The 19,976-nt window shown below is 33.7% G+C and overlaps 3 protein-coding genes and 1 pseudogene across 6 annotated transcripts; 1 reads left to right on the forward strand and 3 right to left on the reverse strand.

The window, feature by feature from the left end:
• Positions 1 to 839: 839 nt before the first annotated feature.
• On the forward strand, positions 840 to 5,712 carry LOC107914095 (protein tesmin/TSO1-like CXC 6). 3 transcript variants are annotated; one of them, XM_041102992.1, is made up of 9 exons: positions 840 to 979; positions 1,255 to 1,580; positions 1,871 to 1,984; positions 2,434 to 2,611; positions 3,374 to 3,862; positions 4,035 to 4,138; positions 4,238 to 4,347; positions 4,532 to 4,860; positions 5,268 to 5,712. In XM_041102992.1, exons 2-9 carry the CDS (start codon positions 1,279 to 1,281, stop codon positions 5,343 to 5,345), a joined length of 1,704 nt encoding a protein of 567 aa, XP_040958926.1. In that variant the 5' UTR covers positions 840 to 979; positions 1,255 to 1,278; the 3' UTR covers positions 5,346 to 5,712. The 3 variants fall into 3 exon arrangements, with proteins under 3 accessions (XP_040958926.1, XP_040958925.1, XP_040958927.1); XM_041102991.1 differs by lacking the exon at positions 840 to 979 and having other exon boundaries at positions 1,046 to 1,580; XM_041102993.1 differs by lacking the exon at positions 840 to 979 and having other exon boundaries at positions 1,046 to 1,580; positions 4,532 to 4,799.
• A 278-nt stretch (positions 5,713 to 5,990) lies between these two features.
• Positions 5,991 to 8,398, reverse strand: LOC107914096 (protein CURVATURE THYLAKOID 1C, chloroplastic). Of its 2 annotated transcripts, none has more exons than XM_016842844.2 (7): positions 8,216 to 8,398; positions 8,024 to 8,131; positions 7,126 to 7,217; positions 6,723 to 6,812; positions 6,557 to 6,619; positions 6,397 to 6,434; positions 5,991 to 6,228 (listed from the first exon to the last, which is right to left on the reverse strand). In XM_016842844.2, exons 2-7 carry the CDS (start codon positions 8,121 to 8,123, stop codon positions 6,177 to 6,179), a joined length of 435 nt encoding a protein of 144 aa, XP_016698333.1. In that variant the 5' UTR covers positions 8,124 to 8,131; positions 8,216 to 8,398; the 3' UTR covers positions 5,991 to 6,176. The 2 variants fall into 2 exon arrangements, with proteins under 2 accessions (XP_016698333.1, XP_016698334.1); XM_016842845.2 differs by having other exon boundaries at positions 8,024 to 8,134; positions 8,216 to 8,374.
• Positions 8,399 to 11,183: 2,785 nt separating this feature from the next.
• Positions 11,184 to 11,837, reverse strand: LOC107914837 (30S ribosomal protein S17, chloroplastic). Its single transcript, XM_016843882.2, has one exon. The coding sequence runs from the start codon at positions 11,768 to 11,770 to the stop codon at positions 11,324 to 11,326; it is 447 nt and encodes a 148-aa protein (XP_016699371.1). The 5' UTR covers positions 11,771 to 11,837; the 3' UTR covers positions 11,184 to 11,323.
• Positions 11,838 to 13,704: 1,867 nt separating this feature from the next.
• Positions 13,705 to 15,988, reverse strand: LOC107915247 (rop guanine nucleotide exchange factor 12-like; annotated as a pseudogene).
• Between the last annotated feature and the right edge of the window lie 3,988 nt (positions 15,989 to 19,976).

The following is a 19,976-nucleotide window of genomic DNA, read 5'->3' on the forward strand; positions in this document are numbered from 1 at the left end:
ATTTTGGATAAACTACACCCTGGTGACTTATTCTTGTTCATCTAATTCTTTTTTTAATTTAATAATTTAAAATAAAATAATTGTATGAATTAATTATTATTGTAAAAAAAATTACGGATGTAGTACATAAATATATTGAGTGATTGATATATTACATTTTTTATTTACTTTTGATTAAAGTTTAAAAATTTTCTTATAATTAATTCAATATTTTTCTCTCTAATTTTTATAGATAGACCCCCAAAATTTTAGTAAAAAATGAAAAAAAATATCAAAATAAAACTCTATTTTAGAGTCATCATGGTGCGATTTACCATTTTATTTTTCATCTCTTTTGGTCAAAGACTAATCTTAGTTATCAATTCTATCTAGGTAAAAATGCTGTCATTCCATTTTTCCTTTTTGGCCAGTAATATCATTTTATTAATTTAAAGATTTTATTTATTGATTACTTTAAAAAAATTATATATTGATAGGAAGGGTAATTATTTGGTACCTCTGTTAAATTTTTTTATTTAATTAATAAGGTTAAGATTTAGCCACATGTTTTATTTATTGTTTTAATTTTTAAATATAATTTAAGTATATTTGACAAATTTTAATTCCGGTTATGAGATAAAAAAATTTCATCATGTACCAAATAATTATTGTTAATAAATAATTAGATTTGGATTGATAAAGTTACATTAATTTAAGGAGCTAAATTTGAGTTAGTTTAAGTATATAATAATCTTCAATTTAATGAGTATCGAATTTGAATAATTTTATAAATACTTTTAAAAATGTAAATTAGATATTCAAGTAATTAAAAGATTGATGAGTTTTATGGTATCTAATCTCATAATAAATAAAAGAATAAATCATTTTCGTAAAAAAAATCGTTAAATTAACGACCTTTTGAACTAAATTTAACCATCCCTGCTCCTTGTCTCTATCCGCACTCAAACTTTGGCTCCAAAATCCTCTCACTGATTTTCAGGTACGTATATAATAGCACCTAGATTTTTTGTTTGGTTGGTGCGAAAATCGAGCAACACGAAAGAAAGAGAGAGAAAAATCTTCAATCTCCGTCGATTTTGCTTCAAAAACACCAAAATTGAAAAAAAGAAAAACTTGTTTGGAAACGAACAAATCAAATTTTCGTATGTAACAGTTTCTTTTTCTCACATTTTCCTAGCGATCAAGCAGAGCATGATATCTCTAATTTTGATTTTCGAATTTGATTGATTTTCTTACTTCACCTTTGTTACATAGTGAATCCGAAAATCTCTAAGGCCAATGAAGCAACTTGAGATTGAGAATGGATATTTCCCGCCAAAAAGTGTCGAGTTAGTTACACTCTCATCTACTCCTTGTTACCAGCCGAAAAGGATAAAATCAGTTGAAAAGATGTCCGATTCAGTTAAGATTACAGTTACAGAGAGATCATCATCACATTTCCCGCCAAAAAAGAATCTGGCTAGGCAGCTTGTCTTCACAGAGTTCGGCCTATCTCCCATCATCTCAACTTCATCACCGTTGCCGGTGGAGAAGCCGGGCTCCGAGATGCATTTGTCTCCTAGGAGTCCTTTTTCCTCGATGTGAGTTTTGGTTTTTGTTTTCCTTTTTTGGAAAACTTTCTTTCTTTCCCGCCCTTTTTTTTGGTTGATTGGAGTATTAAAATTAGAAAAGAAGGGAAATTTAAAATCAACTTTGTTTTCTGTTTGGTTGCTGAGACAATAGGGCTAGATAAATGAGAACATAGATAAAGGTACTTATTATTAAAGGTTTACTTTTATTATAAGCACCTTTTTGCACTTTTACGTTTCTTAAAATCAAGCTTCTTTGCCATTGTAAAATCTAATTCCATTTTTGTTTTAACTATTTCAAGATCCAAGTCATCAGATTCTCCAATACCGGTCCCATGGGCTAATATTAAAGCAAACAATGGTACTCCGAAAGGTCCAAAACAATGCGGTTGCAAACAATCTAAATGCTTAAAATTGTGAGTTCTATTTACTTACATTTTGAATTGTTTAGTTCATGCATGGGCTACTACATAGAGCTGCATGTTAACAGTTAGAATTTTGTTGTTTCTGATCTGATCTAAACGAAATACTATTTTTAATTTTATTTTTCTCTGGTACGATGGCCTTCAAATGAAATTCTTCGGTTTTTATCCAAGAATATAATAATATATCTGCTACTAATTTTCCATCTGTTTATCCATCTTTCTCTTTTCCTCTGTGCCCAAAGCATTGGTCCCGGTAAGTTTTCTTTATGATATCTGTTCTTGCTTGACAAAGTTCTGTAACCTAATGTATTACTCTGCTTGGATTTGGTTGTTTGGATGCTACATTACTCTTTTTACTTTGCTCATAGAGTAGTACATTTCAGTGCGTTTTCTTTTCAAAGATTTAACCTCTCTGAAATTTCCCACGCACAAATCGATAGGTATTGTGATTGCTTTGCTTCCGGAGAGTATTGTAATGGGTGTACATGTGCTGATTGTTGCAATAATGTTGAGAATGAGGATCTGCGGAAAGCAGCAACCGAAATCATTTTAGAACGTAATCCACGTGCTTTCAAGCCAAAGATTTCAAACAGTCCATGTAGTCCTCAAGATATTGAGGTATGTGACTAAATCTTTCACATTTGCCAGAAATGTTTTCCCAGATACTTTTTTTGGGATGGTTTTGTATGTCTATAAACTCATTGCAAACTGAAAAGTTACATTTAAATTAAATATTTTGCACATGGATACATTTGTTAAAAGCTGCTATACAGAATGGTAGCATGCAGCAATTGCTAATCAGTAGCTTAGCTTAGTTTATATGTTGAAAATTTCCTGTCTCCGTTCATGAATATCCTTGTCTTAATTCTTGGATTGCTTGTGGGCATTATCTTCAAGTTGGCCTTCTTTACTTATTGCCAATTGGTTTTAGGTTAGATGCTTAGCATGGTAACCAAATTCAAGTTTTATTTTGTTGTTTTTTGCATACCTGTCGGCTCTTCTTTCTCTGCCTAGCTTGTTAAATTCACATTGATTAAATCTTAAATTACCTGTGATCTTATATTTAAGTTAAACATCTCTACCTATACTAATTGTTTTTAAGTTGGACGCTTAGCAATTACAATAACCCTTCTTCAGTAAAGGATGCCAAAAAAAAATGTTAGTTCATTACCCCTGAATTGAGTGATTGAGAGGAGTGAAATTTGCTGCATCTCTTTCTTTCAGCATGATGGCCTTCAGGTTTAGTTCAGGTCACCCTGTACAACTGATTTTAAAATGCAAATGATTTTCAGGTTATGTTCTGCTTTTATTATTTTTTAATGTTTTCTTTCTTGTCGTTTTGTTTTTGGTCATGGTCAACTACAAATGATCTGCAAGTAGGGAGATAAAATAGATTCTCCACAAGTGGGGAGGCACGAGAGGGGATGCCACTGCAAGAAATCTGAATGCCTCAAGAGGTACTGCGAGTGTTTCCAAGCTAATGTCTTCTGCTCTCAAAACTGCAAATGTGTGGATTGCAAGAATTTTGAGGCATGCAAGGAGTTGATAACTGCTTCTTGCAAGGAAGACAGTACGTCCATTATCTGTAAGAACTCTGAGGGATGTTATGGGAGGATTGCTAGTTCTCAGATGGACAATGCTAGCAGGAAACTTTACAAGAGCTTTAAAGGATCTGAGGGACTTATGGCAATCACTGGTGGTGATTGCATTGATACAAAAATCTACATTCAGCGGGTTATTACAACAACTTCAGATGCCACTGGTTTATCGGGTCAGCGCTTGTCCCAGGAATCTAGGAAGAGGAAACTTCAGGAGCTTCCTTCAAATGAGAAAATTTCACCAAGTCAAAGCTTCTCTGACTTACAAAAGGTACATATATTATATATAACATTCGAGTATTTTATTCACTTTCTGTGGTTGGGTGTTGGGGAAATACCAAACTGCTATATATTATTTCCTACTGCAAGATTCCTACAATTGAAATGTGCAGAGGTTGACTTTCAGTTTGAATAAGTTACAGTTTTTCTTATTTGTTTGGCAGGTGATCAGTCAAAGAAGCTCTTGCCCCTCATCTACCTTGTCAGTTGACCCTACTTGTCATATAATTAATTCTGCTATGGTGGGCTCTTTAAGGGATCCATACAGGTTTATATTATCCTGAGAGATTATTTGTTTATTCAATGAAAGTTTTGCATTCTATTTGTAGAAAAAAAACTAACTGGTGACATCTGATTATGGTACAAGATTGACGGTAGCTAATGTCTATCATCTACTTGACACAAGCAAAGTCTGCTCAGGATTGGCCGTTTTAGCAGAAGCCGCAGCTTTAGCTCAAGCTGCCAATCTTTTCGCAGGTATACTTTGGTTTGGACCAAAATATTATATTCTAATTGTTGCTTACCTATCCACTTATCCTTTGTTTTCGATAGCTTGGTCAACTGTTTCACTTATTATTGTGTATCTGAGATCAAATTGCCGAAAGTTATATTTGACTTGTAACTTTACATGAAGCTTGTTTTTTTTAATACTCTGAACCAGAGGTGAAAGATGGAGAAGAAAACAAGAATGGTGACATTCTTGGAGCCAAGGAAGATGACTATCAGGAGCGACCAGCTCAAGTTCAAAAAAAGGCAGCTGATGACCTTAATCTAGGTTTGGCTGCTAAGGATGTGCAAGAAGGAAGGGCTTCACTTCCTGGAATGGTCGGATTAATCTGTAATGAAAAAAATAAACAGTTGATGGAACCTACTTCAGTAGACCAGATTCTGAACCGTAACCTCAAGAATGCCTATGCAGAGCAGGAAAGGTCTGTTTTGTCAAGTTTCCTAGACTTTCTTGAGAAACTCATCATTTCAAAAAATATGAAAGTAAGATTCCCATGCCTCATCTCATCTATCAATCTAATAGATACAAAATGTTATGTGAGAACATGTAACTATATCCTGAATTGAATAACATATCCTCTGTAAAATTATTGTCTAGGAAGAGTTAAGGAAACATAGATAATAAAACTGTCACTGGAAAGGAAATAACAAGACTTCTAAGGCAGATAGATTAGAAGATAATTAAGACATTAGAACAAAGGAACTGAACTGACAACCAAAACAAAGAATATGAACTTTGAGTTGCTGTCCTCTCCTGCCTGTCATACGGAACCATCAGGATGATATCTGTGTCTCAACCTAGAAAATATAAGGTGAATGCAAATATATTTCCTTGTTATTGTGCTTATAAAACTAACATCCTGTTTTTTCAAAATCTTTTGGTTTCACAGGTAGATGATGCTCTTCTATTCCCCTTTCATTATCTTCTTCGTGTTTACGGGACAAATCAGTGCTTCCATGATCAGTAAGAACTCTGCGGAACATGACGGGAGGATTGCTAATACTCAGATGGACAATGCTGAAGACAGGAACTGAAGTTTAGCTCAACTTGATGCTGAGCTTTTGGCAGCAGTAATCATCCTAAAGCTCATGATAAAGAAAAATGTTGGCACGTTTATTTGTGCTGGCATTACCGGCCTCAATGAAGGGTACACTGTAGACTACTAAACTAGTTGAAACAGGAAACCGGGACTTAAAACATTTCTACAATTTGACATCTGTTTTACATTTCACTGACCTGATTTTCTCTACCCAGTTCACAGCAGGTGATGTTGGGGTCTCAGATTTTTCTACTGTCTCTAATACAGGAAGATCAGCATTTTTCTTTTGTTTCTCCATTATCTGGCAAGTTGCATAGCGCATAACTTTGCTATGAATTATTGATCTTACTGCTTTCATTCAATCGATTTAAAATGATATAACTGAACTAAAACAAGGACGATAACAGTTTAAGCTGAGGAAAAAAAAATCAAGAAATCTAAAACATATTTCAATTATAGTACTCAGTTTGACTGGTTCGATTGAAAATTTTCATTTGTGCGCCTGCCCCATAACTTCGATAGATATATGCTTCGGTTGTTTCTATGGCTAAGAACAGTGGAAAATGTAGGCCCTTGGCTCAACTTTCAGGTAATTTATAATTACGTTGGGTTTGAAGTTAAAAAGCATCACACTTAACAGTAATACAGAAAAAAAGATTACACCATAAAAGAAGATGCCATATTTCAACACCACTGCAACACGAACCACATTAGAATTGCAGGGCTGGTCCTAGATTACTTGTTTAGCATTCGAATTCACTATCCAAATATTTGTGATAATGACTTGTTGATGATTTGGAACAGTTCTTCCCTGCAAAAACAGATGGTTCGGAGTTAGGTTATTCCAACTGAGCTAAAGATTCACAGCTCAAAGTGGTGCTCTCTTCATCAATATACCAAAAAAATCATATTGCATGCACAAGTAACAACTATGGGTTTCACCATCAACAAATCTCTAATGTCAAGGAATTCTACTTACCGATCTGGTTTGAACAATAGATACCGGTAAATAAACCACTGAAAAAGGAAAGTATGAGTTAGTACTTGAAGCCTCCATGGAGATGGGGAAACATAAATATATATACCAGTGAGGTATTAAGCATTGGTCAAACTCAAAAGCTCGTGCTCGGCCAACTTACCAAGGAAAACAGTATGCCAATAATTTCCAGCACATTTGGGATAATTGGCAATTTGTCAATAACCTGTTCATATCAAAGAGACTTGACCTTATGTTTGATCTCAGAGTTATAACTCCAATAGTCAAAACTAAAAAATATGGTTTGAAACTCCAAAGCAATCAGTTACCGAAATCAAATTAGTTGAAGTCCACAGGGCCACAATAGCTGCAAATCCCAGACCAATGAGACCTACCCTATCTTCATCAGATTTATCCCACTGTTCCAAGCAAATTAAAGCTGAATCAGAAAAAAATAAAAACAAAAAATATACTTTATGAATACCGCTTCTTAAGGCAAGAGTCGAGGATGGATACTATTCCTTGCTTTATGGAAATCAGAAAAGAAGACAGAATTGGAAAATACAGAAGGAGAAATGAAATATAAAAGTTATATTATATTTAAGCATAGAAATTCTCCTATTTCTTGAACAAAGTACTAACTGTCCCCCCCGCCCCTCAATATGTTTTGAGCATATATGGAGTGCAATCATCACAATGATACGCAAGTGTGTGTCTAGGAGAGAAACCTACAACATTTCGCACAGACTCGACAATACTAAGTGAGGTAGAAGACTCTGAGCTATCACCGGTAGCCTTCACAAAAACAGCACAGTTTCGCCTCCCTGCAATGCAAGAATATCAAGTGAAAAGGGAAAGAGTAAATTACCCAAAGCATGAAATATTGCAACTGATAGAACCTAATTGCCAAACATTTTCAGTTTTCAATCCAAACAAGTTTCTGATGAACATCAGAGACAACTAAAAGCGCTAACTCTATAATCCCCATGCAATAAATCTTAGACACCCAAACCATTCTCAAGTAATTGTCCTGTACCTACACTGGAACTGCCAAAGGATTAACATAGTTGAATCCCATTCCGCAGGCCGGCATGCCTGACATGAAGGATAAGCATACGACACAACAAACCAAGATAATTAACTGAAAATTTCTTCCTTGGATTATCTCGACACCAATGATTGCCATTTTTCACAAGAATTGTTCATTTCCATGTCATAAATTTGGACTAGAAAAGACCACATTGATATCCCCTTAGGAATCCTATTACCAGACTGTCACTCAAACGCGCGCGCGCGCGCACACACACACAATATTACCACTGTTTTAGCCCAACTCCCACAATAATTCTCCCCCCCCCCAAAAAAAAACCTATTTTAACCATAATATCCCAGATTGATATTCATTTTTAACCCATGAAGATTTATATTGTAACTCCAAGCGTCATCTATCTCATAGTAATCTATAACTAACATAAAAAGGTGAAACTTAATGTAAATAAAGGCTCAAATTCAACCATGAACTAACCAAAAACAATCCAATCCAAGTGCAAATTGAACCATCATATTTAAATTTACAGTAAAACCTTAAAAAAAAACAGTTGCTTTAGGATAAATAAAGTGAAGAACACACCTCCGGTATAAGAAACTGGGAGTTTTGGAAAAGTCCCGAAAAGGGTCTTTCTATCTTGTAAAAGCAATGGCGGAAGCAGGTGTACAGTAATGGAAGCCATGAAAAAACCTGCTAAAAAGCGCAAAGAAAAGCAATTCCGAAAAATGAGTTATATTCGTGGGAGTCCAAAAGGGTTTTAGACTTTAGATTTACCTTAGTTGTAGCTAAAAGAGACACTGAGAGAGAGGAAGACCCTTTAAAATAAAATAAAAAATCTGTGGTGAGGCAGGGAAAGTACGAAAGGCATGGCAGTAATCAATATGGGCCTCAAAATCAAAGGAGGGTGAAATCTAGTGTAGCAGGGTCTATCTTGATCGGTATGATTTATGGCTCATATTTATAGAGCAAATTTGGAGAAAATGTTGATTTTAAAATTTATTTATGGAAATAAACATTTTCAAAATTTATAAAATTAATTAAAAATATAAATGAAAGTAAAAGAGAAATTGAAATCAAGAATTAAGAATAAAATCACTAATACTTAATTATTTAATTAAATGAGTAAATATGTCAAAAAGAAAAAAGTCGAAAAGCATACCGTATAGAACACGATTTAAAATTCACCTTTTCATCAAATTTGATCCATATGAACCGCTTTGATGAACTGCCCAATTTCTCTTACAATTTTAATTTTATATATTCCTTTTCTATTTAATTAGATTTTGGAAATACACAATTTTCATATTTTTAGTGAAAATAATTAATATATCATTTGGTACTTATACTTAATTTAATGTTTATTTTAGTATTTTAGGTTTTATTTTATCCCAATTTAGTAACTAAGTTTGACTGAAATGTTACTTTAATAATTGAGTTTTTTCAATTTAGTATTTGAGGTTTTTGTCCCAATTAAATGTCTAAGTTTAGTTTCAATGGTCAATTAGGTATCTAAGTTTTTTGCCTCAATTAGCTATATGGTTTTTTTTATTAGAGCACATGTGTCAAACATTCATTAAGCAAGTACAAAAAAAGAAAGAAACTTAGATACAGACTAATATATTAACTCTAAATCAAAAGCTTAAATACTCATTTAACACTTGAACTTGGTGCTTTTCTAAACTCGTATTTTTTTTTCTATCGACTATGTTTGGTATATTTAACAAAATTAAAAGGTGATGAGATGATAGCTGGAACTTATAACATGTAAGAGGAACTACCTATAATTTTAAAAAATTTCAAAAATATATATAAAGTTAAAAATTTTAAAAATTATATATCTAAAAAAAATCACTAAATTCAAAATATATGTAAAAAAACAAAACAAAAAATAAATTAAGTAAGTTTCATCTTTTACCAGATTTTGGTACTTGAGCTAAAATGGTATTCCTTGCCAATTCAACGAATCAACAAATACATTCCAACATGATTAACTCCAATCATGGCAAAATTAGAAAATTAAAAAATTTGGCAATCCAAATCATTATCAAATTCAATTCAACAAATTACAATGTAACTAAATCCTTTTCAATCCTATCTACACCAATTCATGTGGTAAATGTATCAGCTTTTAAGGTTCCACTATCAACATGAACAAAATTGATCAAATTCATAAAATTGATAATTTATGAGTATGATGTTTAAAGAAATTTTATTTTCAATTTAATACGTAAATAATCACGCTGTTAACTAGTTTGCCTTGAAATGTTGATCCTCATACTCTCACATTTTAACTCTTTTTTCTCATTAAACTAATATGATTTATTAAAAAAAAATTAAAATTTTATTAAAATGTCTGTTCACAAAATGGGATGGGATTAAGCGTGTTTGATTAACGATATCAAATAAAAACTTTCAACATTTGATCATCATTTTAATTTTTTACTCAATATAAAATTTTTAACAAAAAAATATTAAATAAGATAAGTATATAGGTAGCTGTTTATCCTTTGTTATTGAAAATATCAAATTAATTTTATTTTATTAAAAATTATATATTTGAAATAAATTATCCTTCTAAAAAATAATGAGAGATTCAAATTATCATATTTAAATTTTGTCCAAAATAATATAAAATATCTTATTAATAAATTAAAACTAATAAATAAATAATTTATTACTTTTATAATACAATATAATTAATTTTTGTAATTATTTTTAACTAATTTATCAATTAATTTTTTTAATATAAATTTAGTGTTTACAAAATTTAGTATAAAAAATTCAGACTTTCCACCCAAATGAATGTACTTTTTTTAAAAAAATTAATAATATTTGTTATTATCGCCTAAAAATTCAATCTTTAAACGTATCTCGATGTTGTTGAGCGCCATTGGTGTGAGCATTGAGTGCTGAACAATGGGCGATTGTTCAATATTTCCATCGACAAAGTTTAAGAAAACAGTGAAAACATTGATGCATCCTTGGTAAAATGCAGAAAACGTCCCTTAGGTTGCATCATCCAATGGCCATTGTATGGTAATTGGATGCTCCAAGAAAAGAACTGTCCACACCATGAATCGGACCGTGGTCGTGTCTAGCCTTTGATACCAGGCATTGGATGGCAACGTAAAAATTGCATCTGAAGAGAATAGCATTGGGGGTGCTCCAAGACAGTTGCACTAATGCTTTCGAATCCATGGTGGTATTTGCTCCTGTGTACATAACTTGAATGCAGTCAGTGCTCAAAGGATGCAACCCAAGCAGCATTGCGATGTTAACTTCAGGTTTCTCCAATCTTCCTGACGGGCTCGAGTCGAGGGCGTTAGTGATCACTTTTAGGCACGAGAAGAGCAATGATGCCGAAGGAGGTTGTTTGCTTACAAATCCTAACAAAAAGCTCCCCATCCGTTAAACTAACCATGTAACCTGTGGAATCTTGTACATTAAGACGAAACAATGTGAAGATGGTTTATTACAATAGCCTTCTTAACTTCTCTATCATTATTCATTACAATCCTTGAAGTAAAATCTTTGGGAACTTGAATTTGAAAATATGAATTTAGATATTAAAGATTGTGAATTAGAAATGTTCATAACCCAATCCAATAGTACTCTGAATTTTCTTGCCTAAATCAAGTTCCTCTGCGTCCAGACTCAAAAAGCCTCCCAACCTTGCTTGATCACTAAAAAAAAACTTATTTACTAACTAACAAAGAAGCCCATCAAAGTTGAAGCACCAATATCATCACAAACCCAATAAACAATCCATATCAATTGGAAACAACAATTGTTACATTGACACAAGCACAATTGCAAAAGATTACAAATTTACCGCACCAAAAGGGCCACATCCCAAGGAGTTTAACACTAAGCCGGCTCCTCTCAAGGCTGGTTTGACTCCAATGGGATCCCAAGCTCCCCTGTCTCTTCATTCCCGGGCTTCCCATTCTTGCTTGGCATGGGCACAGCAATGAAAGTCTTGGTCTTGCTAATAGGCCTGCTCTTTTCCAGCTGCACAATGTCACCGACTTGGAACTGGTTATCAGGGTCATGAGCCTGGAACTTCTTCTTCTTCCTCACACGCCTCTTGTACTTAGGATGCGGGGCTAAGCGCACCACCTCCACCGACACAGTCTTATCATTTGTAGCACAAACGACCTTGCCTTGCATGGATTTCATTGCCCTGATTGGAGGGAGAAAAGCCGGGGATTTCAGTGGCTGGCAAGACAGGGAAGAATTGGGCTTTGAGAGACGATAAAGGGAGGTTGAGCCGCCGTGGAGAAATGGTGATGACAATTTCAGAGATTGCAGAGAGGAGGTCATTGACATTTTGGGTTAATGTCTTTGGCGTTGGGAGTTGAAGAAGGGAGGGTAAAGGAATGGAGGATTTTCTATTTTATTTCTATTATGCTATGGATTGGGCGTTTTGGGGTTGGGAGTTGGGACTACACCTGTCTATGGGCCGGGCGGCCCGACCCGGCCCGACGGCTCGTCTGAAATATGGGAGGGTTTGGGTAAAAATATAGGTCCGAAATATGGGCTTGGGCAAAATTTTAGGCTCGTTTAAAAAATAGGCTGGGCCTCGGGCAATATTTTTTTGGCCCGGGCCCAGCCCGGCCCGAAAAATATTAAATATATATTTTTTATTTTTAAAATATAATAGTTTTTTATTTTAAGTTTATTTACTTTCATTTCCTTGACTAGTGTTACAAAATAATAATAATAAAACATCAAGTTTGTTTTACTAATCAAATGTTAGATTTTGTTACAACAATTAATACAATTAATAATTTGATAAATTTACTAATCAAATGTTAGATTTTATTACAACAATTAATACAATTAACAACTAATAATTTGATAATTTTACTAACAATTAATTTTAATAACAATTAGTTTTAATTTTATTAAAAAAACTAATTTTAATTTTAATTTTAATTAAAAACGGGCCGGGCCGGGCCGGGTCGGGCCCCATATTTTTTCTTTAGGCCGGGCCTGGGCAAAATCTCAGGCCCATATTTCGGGCCGGGCCAGGCCGGGCCTAGTAAACAGGCTGAAAATTTTTTGTGGGCCTGGCCCGGCCCGGCCCATGGGCAAGTCTAGTTGGGACCGTTGGATATATTACTAGTTGAGAGTGAGAACCGTCCAATTAATTAATCACAATTTTACATTCCATAAATTTACAAAATATTTAATAAAATATGTAAAAATTATAATACATGTGTTGGATTTTTAAATACAAAAAGATAAAAAAAAAGTAATATCATAATAATATTTGTTATCATTTAAAAAATGATATATTAATTATATTACATTTGAGTTGGTAATTGGTATCCATCATCTCAGTAAAAACTTGATTCAATTTGAAAATATTAAAAAAAATTTTAATTTCGAGTTAATCGAATTGAGTGATTCGAGTTAACTTGAATAAGTAATTTGAGTTCTGAGTTCGAATCGAATTGAATTTTACAATTCGAATAATCCAAATAACAAATTGGTGTAAATACCTTTTTGATCTCTGAGTAAATTGGTCAATTTTAAAAATATTCTAAAATAATAATTTTGAGGACCTAAATAAGTTAATGATTCAAGTTTATCATACTAATATTAAAGTATTTTATTCTTTTTTATTATTTTGCTTTGAAAAAATTTTAAATATATATGATTTCATTATGTGCTCTAACATAGAATTAGTTATACTGTAACAAAATTTAAGTTGATATATTTAATTCTTTAATTTAACTCGATTCAATTAAACTCGAATTTTATTTCATTTAATTTGATTAAAAAAAATTTATATTAAGTTACGATAATAAAATAAAACTTGTCAATTTAAAATTTTTCTCTCAAATTGAGTTGGTTGCTGATTGATGTTATATAGGAGCGAAACACATAACCTTCTTACCCCCACAAGTATTAGAGGCAATGATTAAATTTGCAACGAATTTGTGATATTGAAATCATCCGTTGCGTTCATTGAGAGTCGAACTCAGTGATAATAATCAGAGGCTTGACTCTATTAGTTAATGTGACCTTTTTGGTATCAATCAAAGCCATTTGGTTCATGCTTAGCTGGTGTCTTTCAGTTTTAAATTCTCTGATTCAATTTATAGTGTTCTTTGCCAGTGTCCACTGTTCCTCGTAAGAAAGCTGCCTGAAAACCTATAGGAATATCACAATCAATGGGAGTAAACAACTATTGAAGAAACATGAATTTCTAAAAATAAAATCATATTAAATGGCTACCAAACTACAATATCTTTTCTTGGTATTTTAATGACAGCATACATGGAAAGCTTTAAGCTCCATAGTATTAGTTTCCTTCCCTATTTACAGAAAATAAGCCATGTAAAAATACTGAATGTAGCTAGCAGCCTACAAGTCAACAAGAGTAATCCCATATCTAAGTTGAAATATGATACATACATACATACATACGTATAGTTGTCTATCTCTCCAACTGCTTCCATTAATGGCGTTCTTTCGGGCTTCTTACTCCACCCAAGGATTCAAGATATGAAACCTTGCTAGTCGCTACGTTTAGGTTCTTTTCATCCATATCTTTGGATAAGTCATCTTTGCAATCTTTGCTGTCCTCAAAGTCATTGTCGAGTAGATCTCCACTCCAAGTAAGTAAGTCTGAGAGGGTCATCAAATTCGATTTTTCATTGTCATTTCCTGAACTCGGATTTGCCGGGCTCTTGGATGTTGCTTGACTCGGGTTTCGAGCAACAGAATCAGCATAGAGCACATCTCCTATCCTGGACAACACTGTAAAGGCCAAGCTTTCCAGTATTCTTGAATAGCTCTCCAAGAGAGCTTGTCCTACATCCTGTGATACCAACAACAAGTCCTTTTAACAAGGTCCAATGCATAAATGATATGTATGAGCAGAAGAGGTATGGTTACCCGGTTGTATTGGATTTTGCTGATGTCAAGTGAAGATTGAGGAATGCCAGGGTACTGATGTTTCAAAATGCGTAAGATGGTCTCAGCTCTCTCCTCAAACAGTTCTCTCTTTTCATAGCTAACAGCAGAGCTCCAAGCTGATTTCCCATCCTTTTGGTGCATCTTCCTCTTCCATATCACAATAGATGCCTCAATTCTATTCTTCAGGTCTAATATCTTGTGCTCGCTTGATAAATCCGTAGTTGCTAGAAACTGATTAGGGTCAAAGAATTCTACTGTGATACTCCTATAGGTTGAATCACCAAGACTAGCTCTCCCATTCTAAACACCACCAACCAAAAATAAATGGAAGGATTATTTTATGACAGTGGATTCATGGAAATTATGCTATGTTCATCATCTTCTTTTGTTTACCTTTGGGAGGGAGTCAAGGTAGTTTTCAGGGATCTCCATCTCTGTCAGAACTTGAGCATTGATAGACATTGCTGCTTTAAGCACTTGAGTCATGGCTTCCCTTTGGCTCTGCAGGTTCTTTTTTGCTGCATCTGACAAACCTTGTTCCGGAACTTTAACAGTAGGCAGCCACCATTTGTCATCTTTTCTTTTGCTGTTCCCTTTCTCTTCATCTGTCGCATCCTTTGACAAATAATAGAACTCGTCTTGGTCTTTGAATGAATCCAGACAATCCTGTTCATTTTAAAACCAAATTAATCATTAAATGAGGTACTACTAGTTTACTGCTCAATTTATATCCGTAAATAATCCTTACAAGAAGCATTGTATCAAGAGTTCGGAGGGCTGGAATGTTCATTAGAAGATCAAATCGTTGCTTTGTCACCATTATCTAAAAATCAAAGAAATAAAAGTAATGCATATGTATATGGATATAGATATAGGCATAGTGAGAGAAAGGTACCTCCATGTTTGATCCATCCTTGGCTTTTTGTTGAGAAGGAACAAATTCAACAATGCAATCACTCACAGACGAGCCAATCTATTTCTTTTCTCCACCTTGATTTCCTTTCAGCTGTCATAGGCTCTAAGCGTGATTGTTCACCAAACACAGAAGCTGAAACCCAATAGGGGAATTGCACAAGAAAATGATGAACATTAGTGAGAAATTTTCTATCGATTACACTAAAAAAGACATTGTTAATGACCAATACCTGCAAGGTTTGTAATGGCATTTGACAGTGCTAAAGCTGATGAAACCCCCTTTCCTCCACCTGACATATCCTCTCCTAACAGTAATTTAGCAAACTTTTCCTTCATCTGCTCCATATCTGAATCAAAATCATGGCATAAATCTTCATAACAAGGAATCTACAATACAAAATACATTGCAGGCAATTTGAAGAAGAAGAAGCATGTATGAAATCTTGCCAGTTAATAGCTGCTTTTCTCTGGCTTGGAAAGTAGCAGCCAAATCATCCATGACCTGCCTCAGCTTCTCGTTTTGATCCGATTCAGGTAGATCACTCGGATGATCCGATCCCTGAGGTCCATCTGCAGCCTCTTCATTCCCAGCTGCTGACCGCCTGACCCTTCTAATACACTACCATTCCCGACGCTCATACTTTTGCTACGTCTCTTCTCATTCTTACCACGGAAATTAAACAACCCAAGTGTACCAACCATGTTTAACGTTGTTTATGTTTGTTGCAGGAGATATATGAAAAAGAATCCCCTCTTCCAAATGAGGTCGAGAGAGATAAATGGTGAAAATGGGGATATTAGTGAGATGGAGGGGAATGTAAAGTTGGGTTGGATTTTCCATATTTGAGACATGGATGAACGTGGGGTGCATGTTTATGAGACCAACGAGGAGAATAATGATCAAAGAAATCAAATTTAGTTTATTCTTGAAAGGGTCTATTTTCCTTCTTTTCATTTAAGCAAAAGGCTTAACAATTGATGGTTCAGTTTTAATTCCATAGTCAAACCATGCTTTGAACTGAATGCCATGCTACAATATCTCACCACTCGTTTAACATGCATAAATTTTATAGCCTTAATAGGTATTGGAAAAAATAAAATAAAAAACTTAATTCCCACGTAATTGAACCCTTATTGTTAATAAAAAAAATTCAATGGAACTTTTTTATTAATAATTTTCGTCTTTAATCACTTTAATTGTTAAAATCAACTTATGGGTCAATAAGGTGATACATGACAATCTCTAATTTAATCTTTTATTTTTCTAATAAAATAGTAAAAAATATAAAATTTTATAAAAATATTAAAATTTTATATAAACTTATAAATAAATAAAATATTAAATTTATAAAAACTTATAGATTTTTCAAATAAATTATAAAAATAATAAAACATATTAAAAATATTTAACAATTTATATAAACTTATAAAAGTAAAAAAATTCATAAAAAGTATAAATAATCTAATACATTATAAAATAAAAAATGTCCCTTATTACTTCCTCATTTTAGAAATTTAACGCCTAAAATCATAATGAATACATGGTATCAGACCAATCGTTAGATAATGAGAATATTCGTCAGGTCGTTAGGGTAATTTTCATGTTGAATCAAATGTTCTCGATCTTCCACGGATAAAACGACAATTGTGGGACCTTAACCTTTTTATTTATAATTTATTTTTTTTTATTTTTAAATTTTTTATCTCCAATTTTTTTAAGTACAGTACATAGTTTGAACCTTGAAAAGTTAAAAATTATTTTCTAAGTATTATAAAGTATTTTTTATACGATTAGATACTATAAAACCAAAATTTCATTATCTAACTATTGCAAATATTAGCATATTACTATATGAAATCTTTTGATGACTATTCCTATTATCTAATAGTTGGTTTGGTACTACATGTTCATTTTGATGACGTGACAAGCTAAAATTAAATGACAAAAGCATAATTTAGATCACTCATAAGTGACTATTTATATATATATATTTCCTAAAATCAATTAAATTAAAAACCCTTTTATTTTAAAATGTTTAAATAAAAAATTTTCACCACAAAACTTTTTTTTTTTTAAGAATGGTTATGTTGAAGGCAGATTGACTCCTCCGAGAGAACTCTTTGCAGTGTCATTCTTGAGGACATTAACCCGATCCCTCAACAATGGAAGGTATTGCCCTTCAGGGAAGCATTTTTTCCTCCCTCTCCCCCCCCCCAAAAAAAGAGCCTTGTGTGGTTCACAGAGGAGACACCTTGACCATAAATAGATGTACAATCACCTATCAATAAACGACGTGAGCGTCTTACCTTTGGTGGGATTCCATAGGTCAGAGGTTCAAATCTCACTTAAGTTGAGACATTTATGTTGCCTCTTGTATGTCCACATATATTAAAGTATAAATATTAGATTTTAAATTTTGAAAGAGTACAAACAACTTGAGCATATTTAAACTTATAAAAATCAATCAAACATAGGATCATGTTTAAGTACAACTCCAACATGACCAACAAGGCAAATCTCCCTTCTAACAAAGAGAAAAAACACAAGAGGCAACAATATCTCTTATTAGCTTCAACTATTAACGGGGGTCAATCCTATTACTGTGTATAAAGCCCTTTACTCAAAAATCTCATGAATCTTCGAAAAAGGGATTCATCAATTTGTCACGAAAATGAGGGGGAACACTAAAGCCTAACATAGAAACATAAAACATAAATTACACTTAAGGTCATTAAACAGTTAGTAAATTTACGTTTTAATTACTCAACTTTAACAAGATAAAATGATTATTGAATTGTTTGAAAGTTTTCATTTAAATCATTGAACTATTTGAAAGCTTTTATTTAAGTTACTAGGTTGGTAATTTTTTTTAAAAGTCCAGCTAGCGAGCTTCAAACGATGATTCGATGATCAATATAATGGATCTGTTGAAGTTGGCATACATGCAGCCAAGAAGTACAGAAGCAGCCCGAGCCATGAATGTTGCAGTTGAAGATGGTGCTGCTGTTTTTGTTTTGTTTTGTTACTTTAATTAACATTTTGTAACTTAGTTACATTCAAACCAAGTTGTTAATGTACTTGATGTAATATGTCAATGTTTGAGCTGATAAATCAGCTTTACTAAGTGTGCAAGTTATGTTTCATTAGTTTCAAGGTTACTTAGTGGTAGTAGGTAATGTTTAAGTAACAATTTGTTTATTTTGACCAACTTATGTCTGGTATATGTATTGGCATTATGCCATCTTTCAAGTTAATGAAAAATTCATCAAAATTCATCATTAAATTCTCTTTTCTTGCTTTCTTTTATCTTTCAAGCCCGATTCTATTTTGCTTGTTCAGCAAGTATCGAGCCTTCAAGCTCAAGAAACTGCTAACTTCATTCATTTCACATTCTTAGTTCCAATAATTGGTATTTATAGCTCATCTTCTTAGTGGACCTGCCATTTTTCATTATTCAAAACTATGTCTTCTTCAGGTTTCTCTCCAGCTGCACCACTAGTCTTCAATGGAGAATGCTATCACATTTGGGTAGTAAAGATGAAAACCTACCTGTAGGCATTTGACTTGTGGGAAGTGGTTAACTCGGATATTGAACCAGCACCTCTAAGAGCCAATCCCACAATGGCTCAGATCAGGCTGCACATAGATGAAAGAATCAAGAGACACAAGGCCATGTCTTGCATCTAAAACAATGTGTCTGATGTGATTTTCACAAGGATCATGGCTTGTGAGTCACCAAAGTAGGCCTGGAACAGGCTGAATGAGGAGTTTCAAGGGATTGAAAGAACGAGACAGCAACAACTATTGAATTTGAGAAGGGACTTTAAAAATTTGAAGATGAAGGAAGAAGAAACAGTGAAGCAATATTCAGACAGAATCATGGTTGTTGTGAACAACATCAGATTGCTTGGGGACCAGTTTAGTGAAGTAAGAATTGTAGAGAAGGTTATCTCAACCTTGCTTGAAAGATATGAGGCCAAGATCTCATCCCTTGAAAACTCGAGAGATTTGACTAGCATCTCCTTGACTGAGCTGATCAATGCGCTTTATGCTCAAGAGCAAAGAAGAGCCAGCAGACAAGAAGAGCATCAAGAATGTGCATTCTAAGCTAAAACCAGACCTGTCTCGAGCATATCTGGCTACAAAGGGAAGAAGACCTGGCAAGACAAGCCTAGGAGAGATGGAGCAAGAAGAAGATATCTATCTTACCCACATTGTAAAAGGCTTAGTCATCAGGGAGAAAATTGTTGGTTCAGGCTTGATCTGCAGTGCAAAGTTTGCAAAAAGATGGATCATGCTGAAAAAGTTTGCAGAAACAAAGGCAAGTTGAGATAAAACCAACCTCAACAGCCAAGAGCTGAAGCTCAAGTGGCAGAAGAAGGCAGTGACCAAAAAGAGCAAGTCTTTGTTGTTTCATGCTCAGTTGCCAGAAGAAAAGCCACAAAAGGATGGCTAATAGACAGTGGTTGCACAAACCACATGACTCTTGATGCTGCTATTTTTAAGAACTTAGATAGAACCTTCAACACAAGGGTGAAAATTGGTAATGGACACTTCATCAAAATAGGAAGATGTGCTAATTAACACTCCTACAGGTATCAAACTTGTTTCAAATGTCTTGTTTATGCCTGAAATTGACAGAAATCTACTTAGTATAGTTCAATTGCTAGAAAAGGGCTATTCAATAGT

Source organism: Gossypium hirsutum, chromosome D10 (assembly GCF_007990345.1).
Source record: "Gossypium hirsutum isolate 1008001.06 chromosome D10, Gossypium_hirsutum_v2.1, whole genome shotgun sequence".
NCBI classification, from domain to species: Eukaryota; Viridiplantae; Streptophyta; class Magnoliopsida; order Malvales; family Malvaceae; genus Gossypium; species Gossypium hirsutum.

Excerpts from the sequence above, each read along its gene's own strand:
- LOC107914095 (XM_041102992.1), top strand. The coding sequence starts at position 1,279 with ATGAAGCAACTTGAGATTGAGAATGGATATTTCCCGCCAAAAAGTGTC. Across the intron at positions 2,612-3,373 it reads GTAGTCCTCAAGATATTGAG|GGAGATAAAATAGATTCTCC; the intron begins GTATGTGACTAA and ends ATCTGCAAGTAG. Across the intron at positions 4,861-5,267 it reads TCATTTCAAAAAATATGAAA|GTAGATGATGCTCTTCTATT; the intron begins GTAAGATTCCCA and ends TTGGTTTCACAG.
- LOC107914096 (XM_016842844.2), bottom strand. The coding sequence starts at position 8,123 with ATGGCTTCCATTACTGTACACCTGCTTCCGCCATTGCTTTTACAAGAT. Across the intron at positions 7,218-8,023 it reads CCCAGTTTCTTATACCGGAG|GGAGGCGAAACTGTGCTGTT; the intron begins GTGTGTTCTTCA and ends CTTGCATTGCAG. Across the intron at positions 6,229-6,396 it reads CTATTGTTCAAACCAGATCG|GGAAGAACTGTTCCAAATCA; the intron begins GTAAGTAGAATT and ends CTGTTTTTGCAG.
- LOC107914837 (XM_016843882.2), bottom strand. The coding sequence starts at position 11,770 with ATGTCAATGACCTCCTCTCTGCAATCTCTGAAATTGTCATCACCATTT.